The following is a 14449-nucleotide window of genomic DNA, read 5'->3' as shown; positions in this document are numbered from 1 at the left end:
GAAGAAGAAAAATGACCGGAAATGAAGGAAAACACGCGCGAAAAAAGTGCAAAAAGATGGAGGAAATAAAGAGAAAACAATAATCTGGACGAGATGAGAGAGAGTCACCGAGATGAAGCTGTTCTCTCTCTCTCTCTCTCTCTCTCTCTCTCTCAGTCAGCTGGAACCAACACGGGCCGCTCACGTGACGTCACCGCTCACGGGGGACAGACGCTCGGAGGCGTGCTTCGTTTGCATGCCGCGGCCACGCCCCCCCCCCCCTCCGCGACACACGCCCCCTTTCCCTCCCGTGTTCTGGAGGCCTGTCTGTGATGCCTTCACGGCGCCAAATAGAGTTTGGGAAATTTGAGTTTCAACGTAAAACAAACCCAAAAAACGTTTTAGTTGTTTTAGTTCACTTATATTTATAATAATTTGGTTATATTTGTTGTTGTTATATTTTAATTAATTTAATTCAATTCTGAAGGAGCAAATTAACACACTTAATCACCCCGTAATATTTGTTTAAAAAACCTCTATTTTCACCATTTTCACGTTGATATTATTGATATTTAATATTATGTGGACAACTATGAGTGAAGGCTGGTCTAATAATTAAAAATATAGTAACTCACAATTGGGGAAATACTGCATTAAATATGATAACTATTAAATAACAAATAAGAATATGAAATAGTCGTATTCTAAAGTAACACAAAGTTAAATGTGTTTAAAAAAAAAACCACTTTCATTACTTACTTCTCTTTTCTCCCGCTGTACCTGAACGCCTCTCACGTGTGCCTGTAACTCCACCCCCTTTCCCGTCTGCTTCCAACCAATGGCTGCAGACTACTGCCACTGTTGCCAGGCCCCGCCCCCTGCTCTTCTCTCACGCTGTCATTTTTTAAACCAGAGACCAAATAAACAGTAAAGAAACAGGCGCTGATTATGTGCGGACATTAAACGCAACACTCGCTCCTTAAAAACGTCGTTATTTCACGTTTCCCCCCCCCACACTCACCCTCTCACCCTGAATAATGACTGTGAATGTGGTTATGTTGTCATTTGACAGCGTGAATACAGCGACACGTGTTAACGTTTTATATTTAAAAAAAAAATAAAATAAAAACAAAAAACTCCTGTGGTACTTGAACACATCAGTCCGCCGCCATGTTGTTATTAGTCGGGGGGGGGGGGAAAACGTGACCCGAGGAAAGTTGACAATTAACGTTTGTTTGTTCCTGCGTCACGCTGAGTCACGTTTACGTTCAACACACACACACACACACATAGACGCTGTGACGTCACGTGTTTGTTTCGGTCAAAGTGTGTGTTTTTATGGCCGTGAACACGGAGAGAGAACCGAGCGAGCGGCGGCAGCGGCTCCACCGATGTCTCTTCACCGGGAGGAAGCACATGGCTTCGGCACGCGTCGCCTTCTGCCTACCGGCGACGGTGCTGCGCTGTGATTGGCCCAAACTAGGTCAGTCGCTGCCGCTGACGGCCGCCGATTGGCTGAAAATAGGTCACAAACTCCGCCCACGTGTTTCCCCATGCCAGAGCCGCGTGAGGAGGACAGGGAGGGAAAAGAGGGAGGGGCCTTTAAATCCATTTATCAACAGAAACACAGCTATATACATACATATATATATATACACACATATATATATGTGTGTATATATATATATATATATATACGTATATATATATATATGTATATATACGTGTATATATTAACTACAATTGTATATTATGTGGAAACAGAACTGAAAAAAAATAAAGATTAAAATAACTTAGTTAAGGATTAAGATGAGATATTAGGACAATTAAGACAAAAAATATCAATAATATTAAGAAATATTTTTTAAAAATACAGCATTTCAGCTTAAATACATATATATATACATACATAAATATGTATATATATTAACTGAAATTTTATATTTGTACTGTTTTTATATTATGTGGAAACAAAACTGAATAAAATAACTTAAATAGTTAAGGATTAAGATGAAATATTAAGACATTTAAGACAAAAAATATCAATAATATTAAGAAATATGTTCTAAAAAGACAGCATTTTTGCTTAAATACACACACACATATATATATATTAACTACAATTTTATAATTGTATTGTTTATATATTATGTAGAAACAAAACTGAATAAAATAACTGAAATGGTTAAGGATAGAGATTAAATATTAGGACAATTAAGACAAAAAATATCAATAATATTAAGATTTTTTTTTAAAAAAGACAGCATTTTAGCTCTTTTATTGTTTGTTACATTAATACTTGAGATTTTTAATCTTTCTCTGCATGTTTACAGAGGGTTTTTTTTATTTTAATTTTTTTACAAATTATTCATATTTAAAGGGTTACTCTAATGAATAATAATGATTATATAAAAATACATTTTGAAGGCGTAAATAACAGAATAATTTGCTCACGTTTTGTTTCACATTTCTTTGACAGTGACAGTCGTCGTTGTTGTTGTTCCTAGAAAGACGCGAAGAAACCTGAGCGTCTGGTTCTAAACACGCTCGTCAAATATACACGACTGGAATGTGTTTGTAGTGAGAATCTAAAATAAGACACACACACACACACACCAGTGTTCTTGTATGTCTTTGCAAGGACCTTGTGTTTGTGGGTTTAAGGTTAGAATTCGGTTTAAAGTTAAATGGTTAGACATTTAGTTAGTGATGGTTAAGGTTAAATTAAAGGGTTAATGTACTGAGTGTCCTCTCTAATGAACCTGTACATGAATGTGTGTGTGTGTGTGCGAATGGGTGAACAATAGTTAAACTCCACTAATGATTTTTCTCCATTTTCCTCCAGAAACATATTTAATGATACTCTGGCACCATTTAGTGGCCATTTAGCGGTAATGCAGCAAACATGAACTCCCCGAAGTAACAGATGCTACATTGGCACCAACATTTAACGATTTCAAAAGTATGTTTCGTTTGTTTTTTACTGGGCTTTTCTTATCGATTCCACACAAAGTTTAGTTTTAAAGTCTTAAATTTTGAAACCAAATTTTCCATTGCAGCCATTTTCCAAAAAACATCTTCCCAACAAACATTTCAGACTTTTTTTTTGTTTTATTGGATTTGAGTTTTTTTTTTCTCAACAACTCACTTTTAGGCAAAGGAATAGTAGTAATTTAGTAATAATATTACATGTTTTTTTTTTTTTTAGTTTTACAGGAAAATATAAAAGGAAAACAAAAACACGTCGGACGTGGACCTAAGGAAGTAATGAACTATGTGTACACGCTTGTGTTACAAAAAGGTCGGTGGCGTAACCGCGGAAAACGAGGGAGCAGGTTAAAAGTTTGGAGAGAGAAAAACAAAACAAAACACATCGATACATATATTCATCCCCCTTGTTTTACAAAGATAAAACCCCGACGCATTCCCTCCCGCCCGTACAATAACAACAGTGATTAAAAGAAACCATACTTGGAGTAAAAAACAGCAAATAATCCATATATAATAAAATATAATACGAATTGTACAGTACACTCTGCGTATTTCTGTTTCAAATCCTGAACGTCAAGAGCTTGTTTCGGTTGCGCGTTTTTTTTTTTTTCAATTCAAAAAACGACTAAAAAGTAGTGTACGTTAAAAACAAGGTCAACAACACTTCACTGTAACACCTCTTTTTTTTTTCTTCTCCTCTTACGTCGTCCAGATCAGGATTTTTGTTTGTTTGTTTGTTTGTTTCTCGAGATATGGGGCATGCGTCGTCTCTGCATTAAAAAAAAAAAGAGAGCGACTGTCCACCGGGGGGAGACAAAGAAGACGTACAGAGCCAGAGACGAGGACGACGACACCGTTTTTTTTTTTTAAACTACTGCCAGTAACGTGAGAACGGTCGTGTAAAAATAAACGGGTACTAAAAAGGTACCTCACTTCTTACAGTCGGCATCCGATTCCGCGTCTGTGCGGAAGTGATGCTAATTTGAATAAAATAATACAAACTAAGAAGAAAAAAAAAAAAGTGTCGGAAGGTGAGCGGATGAATGCATTTTTTCTAAAACAAAAAATTGTCACTTAGTGCGGGTATGTGTGGAGGTTTCTCTGACGAGGACGACCGGAGCGGTTCTGATTCTTGGCCTTTTGAAGTCCACGTTAGGTTCTGAACCGGCTCCGTCGTTAGCTCGGATTGTGTCCGGGGGTTTTTAAAAAGTGTGTCCGTGTGCGAGGATGCGGGGATTTCATGGCAGTTGCACTAAAACCCTCCCCCGATCTCTTTGTGTTAAAAACTTTGCTAAAACTCGCTGCTTGTTCTGCGTCTTGTATTATTTCAGAAAAATAAAACATCAAAACAATCTATTCTAGAAAAAACTGTCCGTTTTTTTTTTTTTTTTTGTCGCTCTGCTCACTGACTGTACTCGGTCAGAACGGTCGATCTCTCCGGCAGGACCGGGACCGGGACCGCTAGCCGCACCGGAGACGGCTCCTTGTCGGACTGGCTGTGCGACGACGGCGACTTGACCGTCATCATTTCCCAGCCCCCGCCGCTGGACCCGCGGCAGGAGAACATGTGGCGGACCAGTAGGCCGGAGTTCCAGAAGCGGTGTCGGCACCTGTGGCACTGGAATGCGGCTTGTTTCAGATGCTGGCCCCGGTGTTTCAGGGCTTTGTGCAGCGAGCTGGTGCGCCTCCCGCACACCTGGCACCGCAGTCGGGCGTGGCGGCCCGACTTCCTGGGCGGGTGCCTGATGGCGTGGTGGACCAGCAGAGAGCCCTGTTTGGCGTACATGGTGCTGGGGCAGATGGGGCAGGGGAAGCGCTTGATTTGGACGTCCAGCGAGGTGAGCCCGGAGACCTTGACGGCCCCGCCGCTCCACGACCTCACCCGCATCATGCCGCCCTTCATCCTCAGCTGAGCCAGGAGCTTCTTCTTCTTGATCTGTGCTTGCAGCCGGCCTCTCTTCCTCTTCAGGACGCTCAGCCTCTTGCGCGTGTCTTTACTCAGCGGGAAGCCGACCAGCTTGCCGTCCCTCATGATGCTGTGGATGACCACGCGCCTTTTTTTCTTTCGGTGCTTTCTTGTCAGTCCGTGCCGCTTTTGGTAGTTTTTTGAGCGGTAGTGAAAAGGGTGCTGCTGCTGCTGCTGCTGCTGCTGCTGCTGCTGCTGTTGTTGTTGTTGCTGCTGCTGTTGCGGTGGTGGTTGACCACCGGGGGCCCCCTGCTGCATATGAGCCGACCCGGTGTAGCCGGAACCTGACCCCGCATCGTAGAAGAGCGGTGAGAATCCAGCAGGCTGGGGCTGGTTGACGCGTTGGCCGCTGCGGTCGATGCCGTGCTGGGAGAGCTTGTGCCGCACTAAGCTGTTGGAGTAGGCGAAGGATTTGCCGCAGACGTCGCAGCGAAAGGACTTCTCTCGCCCTATAATGCCGCCGTGGACGGTCTGCTGATGCGCCGTCATGTGGAAGTAGTGGCGGAATGACTTCCAGCACACCGTACAGGTGTACAGCCTCTGCGAGGGGGTGCCGGATGTCGGCGACTTTTCTCCTTGAGAGCAGGCTGAGAAGTAGTCCGAGTTTCCAGAGTTGGCGACCTGACTGATGGCGGCGGCGGCAGCTCCTTTGACCCTCCTCCCCTGGCTGTCGATCTCGCCCTTCCTGTGTAGCTTGCCGTGTCTCACCAGGCTCTGAGCGTACGCAAACATCTTCCCGCACAGGTTGCACTTGTAGTTCTTTTGGCCAGAGTGCACGGTCAGATGCTTGGTGAGGTGGAACGGCTCGCGGAACATCTTGCCGCACACCTCGCAGGAGTGCGGCTTCTCGCCCGTGTGGACGCGGTTGTGGCGCCGCAGCGTCTCCGCTCTCCTGAAACGCTTGCCGCAGATCTGACACCCGTACGGCCGCTCTGAGCCGTCCCCCGGTGGGGCGGGACTCCGCCTCCTCCTGATGATGCTGCTCGGGTCCCTTTTATCCCTGGGCTTCCTCTGCCTCCTGGGTTTGGTGTGCAGGTGGGGGTGGGTTAAGGGCATGGTGGAACCGTTGAGGGCAGATGTGGACGATGGTCCACCCAAGTTACCAAACCCCAAACCCCCCAGAAGGCCGCCGATGATGTCCCGCCTCTCTCCATCGCGGCCCTCAGCGTTTAAATCACAGGAAGCGGCGGCGGCGGCAGCGATGGCCGACATTGCGCTGCTGGTGACTTCATCCTCTGAATCATCCAGTAGGGCAGAGAGGGGGAGGTGTGGGTGTGGCGGCGGCGGCGGGTGGTGGTGCTGTTGACTTTGAGGGTGAGGGTGAAGAGTTGGAGCTAAAGGGGCCTTACGGAGAGTTTGGTTGGCCATTTCGCTGGCTAACGTACTCCCCGGGGAGTACAGAGAAGACTGCGACCGCCTGTAGATGTCCATGCCGCTGTTGTAGGGCGACTGGTTCTGGTAGCGACTTCTGGAATAATCGCTCGAGTACTTGTCGTTGGCCAATGCCGCGCCGTTGTTTGAAATGCCCACTCTGTCTCCGCTACTCCCCATTTTACTGCTGCTGCTGCTGCTGCTGCTGCTCGGGTTGGACGAGCCACTTCCACCGGGGTTGACTCGGTGTTTTGAACTCCGCGGAGGTTTGCCGCAGGCGCCGGAAGCCGCGTGGTTGAGCAGGGAGGTGCTCTCGCGGAAACAGCGGCCGCACGCCGGGCAGCGGAAAGGCTTGTCGTCGTGGATCTTTTCGTGCCTCGTGAGCGACTCTCTGCGGTTGAAGGACTTCTGGCAGACGGTGCAGGCGAACGGACGGTTCTCCGAGTGGGTGACGCTGTGCTGGATGAGGTGACCCCGCTTTTTAAACCTCTTCCCACACTCGCCGCAGGAGAATATCCTCTCGGGGCTCGGCGAGTTACAGTCCGACTTTCTGCTCTGGCTTTCGGGTGTCAGGCCGTGGCTGCGGAGATGCCGTCGCAGGCTGGAGAGGTGGGTGAAGGTCTTGCCACACTCGCCACAGTGGTACAGGGGCTCAGGCTCGGGCTGGCTGGACGAACTGTTCCTATGACTTTCGCGGTTTTTGGACAACTGCTGGCTACCGTTGGCTACAAGCACAGAGGTGGAGTTTGAGGAAGGCGGGGCGGAGGAAGAGGAGGATACTGTGGAGGAAGACCGCTGTGAGGACGAGGAGAGGAGGGAGGAGTGCTGCTGCTCGCTTCCGATGCCACTCATGCCGACGCTCCCAGATCCTCCTCCCACGAGACCTGATGAGGAACTCTGACTGTGGCCACTGGAGCTGCTGCTGTGACAGTTGCCGACACTGCTGCTGCTGCTGCTGCTGTGGCTGCTACTCTCCGACTTCCTCTGCGGCAGGTAGCCTGCCATTGCTTTCTTTCTCCTGCTTCCACCAATGGAAGTGGACGTGGAAGAGCTGTCGACGGACTTTGACGAATCTTCTTTGGAGAGGGACAAGTGCAGAGGGAGGGGGAGGGGGAGGCCGGCTTCCTGCTGCATTAACGAGGCTATCTGGTTGGAGGAGAGGACTGGAATACCTTGGAAATCAAAGCTGCTCAGCGGGGTGGGCTGCGGCGCCGGGTGGAGAGGGTGCGGGTGGTGAGCGTGGCTGTGGGGATGCGATAAGGCGTGAGACGCCAGCTGCTGCTGCTGCTGAGGCTGTGGAGCCGGGTGGCCGTGGCTGTGGGAGGAGTGGAGGGCGGGGGGAGGGGCCAGGGCCGAGTTTGACTCAGCGGGCCCTTGGCTGAGGCCCAAGCCCAGGTGGTTGTGAGTGCCCTGCTGGACCAGGAACTGCTCCAGGCTGCTGTTGGTAGGAACTCCGGACAGGAAGTACTGGTTGGCCGCCAGCATGCAGCTGAACTGCTGGTGGAGGCTGCGGGGGTCGGACTGGCCGACTAAAGGGACCGCAGTGCTGCTGGGGGGGTTGCTGGAGGCAGAGGTGGCGGGAGAGGCCGAGGAGGAGGAGGGACCAGTGGAAGGCTGGGGCACAGAGAGGCCTGGATGCAGCGGTGGAGGCGGAGGCGCAGGTGTGACCACGCCCCCGATGACCCCGGCGCCTCCCCCACTGCTGCCCCCCCCAAAGTCAAAACGTCCCATCCCAGAGTGGAGCTGCTCCTGTGCCAGCGCAGCCTCGGCCGGGTGGAAAGGCCGCAGGAACTGCGGATACCCTGATGCGGCGCTGCCGCTGCTGCTGCTCATCTTACTCGACTTCCGGGAGCTGTGAGACGACGAGGACGACTGGCTCTGGTGGGAGATGGACGGGGGCGGGGCACTCATTTTGGCAAATAACGACGAGGAGTCGGCGAAGGCATTGCTGCGGGAGCTCTGGAGGGAGCCGAGTCCGAGGCCCGACAGGAGGCTCCCGGACGAGTCTGCAGAGGGCTGGTGCTGCTGCTGCAGCTGCTGCTGATGCTGCAGCTGGACCTGCTGTTGGTGGCTCAGTTGCCGTTCTAATCCGAGGCCTTTGAACTGGTGGGCTTGGTGGCCACTCAGCATCTCTAAAATGTCCATGGGGTACTTGCTGAACTGGAACATCTTGCCGAGCAGCTGTAGCAAAGTGTCCGGGGCAAAAAAAACAAGTCCGTACTCTCAGTCCGTGAGTAGCTGGAAACAGCAGTGAGCTCCTTTGGAACTAATAAAAGGTCCGATTTTCAGAGGTAGTCCTTGCTGTGGCTTCTACCCTGACTGACCTATCAAAATCCGGTGTTTGATTTTCTCACATCGGAAAGAGTCGAGCCCTCAAGTGCTTTTGTGGGAGGTTATATGTAAAAAAAAAAAAAAATAGGGGGGGCCATAAATAGACAATATACTAAATAATACTTAAAAAATGAAACTGTAGTGTTTCTTTAAAGTGTTCCATAAGCGTACGGCAATTTCCAGGTCAACAGTTCCATGAAAGGTGTTAACGTTAATCCATCGCTTCACGGCCTGTTCTTCCTTCCTCTCATGGAGCTCCGCTGTAAACGAGACGGAAACAAATATACGTCAGTGAATCTGATCGTGAGCAGATCAGCAAAACAACGACACTGTGACACTGAGGGACGTGAATCTTTGGGTGGCTCACGATTCGATTTGATTCCGATTCTCAGGGTCACGATTCCATTTAAAAATTGATACGATGCATAGTGCGTTAAGGCAAATTATGGCATCAAAACAATAGAGTTTGCATAAGATAATGTGATAATGTGATCACACAAAGGCAAATTTAAGACAAAAGTTCACATTTATTCATTCAAAACTAATAAAAACTGTACAACAAATAACTTAAATTAACTTAAAATTAATAAAAGCTGAGGCTAGCTGCCTTTTCCTCCCAGAAGTTACAAACATAAACATAACACAAACTGGTGTATTTTTCAAAATAGAAACTTAAAAAAAAAAATCCTATGTGAATCGATTCCCCCCCCCCCTTGTGACACTGCAGCTAAAACTGGGTTTTTGACAGAGGCTGAAACAATTACTGGATTATTAATCGATTACTAAATTAATAGTCAGCTATTTTGATCATCGATTCATCGGTTTATCAGAATCAGAAAAGCTTTTTTTCTGGTGTCATTGGTGCACGACAAACAACAATCTCTAAACAAAAACTATTGAAATGAAAAAATATAACAATATAAATATAAGAACACAGATTTTTAAGTAAAAGTAAAAGAGTTGTACAGCTGTGCAGTGATAGTAGGTACCAGTGAATTTTAAGTGATTTTTCCGCTTCTTAAATGTGAATATTTTCTGTTATTTTTGCTCCACATAAGAAAGAAATCAGTAAAACTGAATCATTTTGGTTTGTGGACAAAAACCAAGACATTTTTCAGCATTTACTGACCAAACAATTACAGTGTTTACACATTAAACAAAGTATTTTACCTGCTGAGCTGCTGATCTGGAGCTCATCTGCTGGACGCCGCCGCCGGCGTCTGCTGCTCCTTCTTCTTCTTCTTCTTCTTCTGACGTCGTGTATTGGGTCCGAGCGTAGAGTATGTCCACTTCCTCCTCCGAAACCTGGACAACTCCAGGCCAAGCGTCTGAAACGGAAATACGAGCGGGTTAGACCGGGAAACATGTAGCATCTAAGCAGCAGTTAACAGTTAGCATACATCCATCAACTGTCAGTTTGTGTACATGAATATTTATATATGTTATGAATAATTGTGTCCGTCTACGCAAAACTGGAATTTTTAAAACATGCGTGCACATATAACGCTTATACTAAACTGAAATCCTCAAATTTGGACACAGATGTGTGTGGAAACGTACTGCGTTACATGTAAAGTGATAAAAACACGAATTAAACACACGTGCAGTCGTCACGTATGATGTAATTACATATGCCAATCAGCTCTGACATTAAAAACCAGGTGTGTTTTAATGACGCAAACAGTGAGCGTCATTACGAGGTTAACTAGTTTATTTCTGTACAACGACAGTAACTTTGCATTGTTATCCTTAATTATTTGAAAATAAACACTAAAAATTCAGTTTGACCCACAACCCTTCTTGAATCCATTATCTGTATATAAATGCTGTTAAAACGGAACTAATTTTGGTTTGTAAACAAAATATTTGGAAAAATTCCTGACATTTAATGGACCAACAGACTAATCAATTAATCAAGAACATAGTAAAGCACGTGAAAAACAACTATTTTGTTTGATAAATATCGCATTTCATATTTATATTCAATTTCAACAAAAAAAAAAATGCATAAAGATAGTAACTTTACACCATTGTGTACTTAATTCTTCATAAATAAGCTCAAACTAGTAATCAGAATACACTGAGTTAACTATTGACTTAATGTTATTGACTTTAAATCCGTGCACCTGATTTTATGCAAAGTAGTTATTAATTTATGTGATTATGTAACGAAAATCACTTTATTTATTTGTTTTAATGTGTGTGAAAGCATGTTATTAAAGTAATCTCTGTTGTTTTGCTCTTTCTAACATTACCTGGACATGGAGCTAACATTTGTGCACGTACATGTTCTTCTGCCACAACATCACAGATGACTGCGTGTAAATGTTGTGTCTGTTCGGTGTAAAAAACTGCTTAAAGTGACAATAAAACATTTTATTTAAAGACGCAAAGACACAACGGTCGGTTTAAAATGAACCAAAGCGCAGGAAACAGCGGAATAACGAGGTTTAAATCACGTATTCCATTAGAGCGCTCGCAGCGTTAGCTTGGCAGCTAGCACGTTAGCTCGGTAGCTAGCATGCGAGCTAATACACTCCCACTGCTGGAAACTGATTTTGTTTTGTTTGCTTAGTTCAGTTTTTGTTTACCTGTAAACAAGCGCCGACCGGGTGTCAACAAACAGGCGGGGGCAACGGGCGGGTGGAGGCCGTGTGGAAGCGCCGAGGACGGGGAGCTCCGTGAGAGCGGGGACCCTACTGTAGGCTGCCTGTCCGCGGGGCCTTTCTCCTCTACATCCATGGAGTACGAGCACGGAGCGGGGCCTGGTTCTCCATCAGCCCAGGAGGAGGAGGATGAGGAGGGGGAGGAGGAGGAGGAAGACTGCCGCCGGCGCTGCTGCTGCTGCTGCTTTTCACTCACTAACAAAAAAAGTGTTCCCGCTGCTCCGGCCCGATGTCACCGCACTGTCGTCCGCCTCTCCCCCGCAGCTCTCCGGCCTCTCGCCGCCTCTTTGTTTTGATTCCGTCGTGTTTTTTTTCCCTCTTTTTCGCTGCTTTCCGGCCCGTGTCGGGTTCAGGTTTCTCCCCCCTCCTCCGTGTAGTCGACGGCTCCTCCGGTGGTGGTGGTGGTGGTGGTGGTGCCGCTGCTGCTGCTGCTGCTGTTAGCCTTAAAATGGTCGTTTCCTGTCTGCAGAATGGTTCCGGGTGGCGCCGGCCACAGGTCGGTGCTGTGTCCGGCCGAGAGAGCACCGAGCACGGCTCCGCTAACATCCACCTCTGCTCCCCCTCACCTGAGTAACGTGGAGCTAAAGAAATAACGCGTGTGTGTGTGTGTGCAGGTATTCCTCATGTTGTGGGGACCTAAATCTGGTCGTACACTCACATTATGGGGACTTGTCTTCCTTGTGGGGACACAAATCATGTCCCCATCATGGGGGACACAATCAAGTCCTTATAAGGTAAATGAGCACCCTTAGGATGAGGTTAAGGTCAGGGTTCTGGTTAAGGTCAGAGTAAATCTCCAGGAAATGAATGTGAGTCGATATGAGGACAGCTGTAGTCATGGAAACCAGACTCGGTCTCACCTGTTTACGATCTTTTTCTGACGTAAACACCGACCGTGTCAGGACGACGCGTCCTCATGGAGACTAAGGACGAGGGGTGGGACTCGCCACAGACACGATATGATATTATCACGATATTTGAGTCACGATACGATATTATCACAATATTTAAGACGCGTACAAAATAATCACGATATTTGAGTCTCCATACGATATATCACGATGTTTAAGACGCGTACAATATTATCACAATATTTGAGTCACGATACGATAATATCACGATACGATATTGTCACGATGTTTAAGATGCGTACAATATTATCACGATATTTGAGTCACGATACGATATTATCACGATATTTGAGTCACGATACGATATTATCACGATATTTGAGTCACGATACGATAGTATCACGATGTTTAAGACGCGTACAATATTATCACAATATTTGAGTCACGATACGATATTATCACGATATTTAAGACGCGTACAATATTATCACGATATTTGAGTCACGATACGATATTATCACGATGTTTAAGACGCGTACAATATTATCACAATATTTGAGTCACGATACGATAATATCACGATATTTGAGTCACGATACGATATTATCACGATGTTTAAGATGCGTACAATATTATCACGATATTTGAGTCACGATACGATATTATCACGATATTTGAGTCACGATACGATAGTATCACGATGTTTAAGACGCGTACAATATTATCACAATATTTGAGTCACGATACGATAATATCAAGATATTTGATGACACAATACGATATTCTTAGTCACGATACAATATTATCACGATTTTGATAACACACGTACAATATTTTTACGATATTTTAAGTCACGATGCGATATTATCAAAATTTTTGAGTCACGATATTATTGAGATATAATATTATAATAATATTTAAGTAACGATGCGATATTATCACAATATGTAAGTCACTATATGATATTGAAGACATAATACGATATTATCTATTTCTAGTTGAGGAGGTTCAGGTTTAATACACGTCTCTGAGTGTCCTCACAACTGCAGAGAAACAAGTGTGTGTGTGTGTGTGTGTGACACTGTATTTCATTCACCCCCCCCCCTCCCCCAGTCAGTGTGTATGTTTGTGTGAATGTGTGTCTTTTCACACCAAGTGTGTGAAATGTTAATTAGTCAATTAAAGATATCACTATGATGCATGGTGTGTGTGTGTGTGTGTGTGTGTGTGTGTGTGTGTGTGTGTGTGTGTGTGTGATCCTGTTGCTGTTTTGCCTGGTGGCCAATTTGCCTACAATTAGTTAATATATGTGTGTGTGTGTGTGTTGTACTCACTGACACACATTTATGTTTTATAATAAACGATCCTTTAGCACATAATTACACGTAATTATTCATACACACACACACACATACTGCCAGAGGTGTTTTTTATTTTACCAATAAACATAAAACCACGTAATTTAAAAACAAGAGCAGAGGTTTCAAACCTGAGGCCCGCGGTCCACGAACGGTCCCTAACATAATACAAACACTGTACAACCTCATTAGGCACAACGCAAATGTGCGAATGTTTTTGAGAAGAAACTCAGCTCACTGTCAAAGTGCATCAGGGCAAATGGATCATTTCCTGATTTTCAAAAATTCATCAAAATTATTTCTTAAGAGGTTTGCAAATATTTTCAACTGATCCTTATTCAGGGCGATGTTGACTATTATGATGGTAAATTTCAAGTCATTCTGAGATACTTTTTATTTTTGAGAAGAAACTCAGCTCACTGTCAAAGTGCATCAGGGCAAATGGATCATTTCCTGATTTTCAAAAATTCATCAAAATTATTTCTTAAGAGGTTTGCAAATATTTTCAACTGATCCTTATTCAGGGCGATGTCGACTATTATGATGGTAAATTTCAAGTCATTCCAAGATACTTTTTATTTTCAAGAAGAAACTCAGCTCACTGTCAAAGTGCATCAGGGAAATTGACGATTTCCTGATTTTCAAAAATTCATCAAAATTATTCCTTAAGAGATATGCAAATATTTTCAACGGATCCTTGTTCAGGGCGATGTCGACTATTATGATGGTAAATTTCAAGTTATTCAGAGATACTTTTTGTTTTTGAGAAGAAACTCAGCTCACTGTCAAAGTGCATCAGGGCAAATGGATAATTTCATGATATTCAAAAATTCATCAAAATTATTCCTTGAGAGATATGCAAATATTTTCAACTGATCCTTGTTCAGGGCGATGTCGACTATTATGATGGTAAATTTCAAGTCATTCCGAGATACT

At 45.1% G+C, this 14449-nt stretch overlaps 1 protein-coding gene across 1 annotated transcript; it reads right to left on the bottom strand.

Annotated features, from left to right (window-relative positions):
* Positions 1 to 3656: 3656 nt before the first annotated feature.
* On the bottom strand, positions 3657 to 8476 carry LOC310936035 (uncharacterized protein; the record flags this gene model as incomplete). The annotated part of the gene is made up of 1 exon (XM_083900057.1): positions 3657 to 8476. The coding sequence occupies one exon, from the start codon at positions 8474 to 8476 to the stop codon at positions 4373 to 4375; it is 4104 nt and encodes a 1367-aa protein (XP_083756183.1). The 3' UTR covers positions 3657 to 4372.
* Positions 8477 to 14449: the final 5973 nt, after the last annotated feature.

The sequence above is a fragment of the Microchirus variegatus genome (assembly GCF_963457635.1).
Source record: "Microchirus variegatus genome assembly, chromosome: 13".
NCBI classification, from domain to species: Eukaryota; Metazoa; Chordata; class Actinopteri; order Pleuronectiformes; family Soleidae; genus Microchirus; species Microchirus variegatus.
Note: the sequence above shows the minus strand (reverse complement) of the source record. Positions and strands in the feature narration are given on the sequence as shown.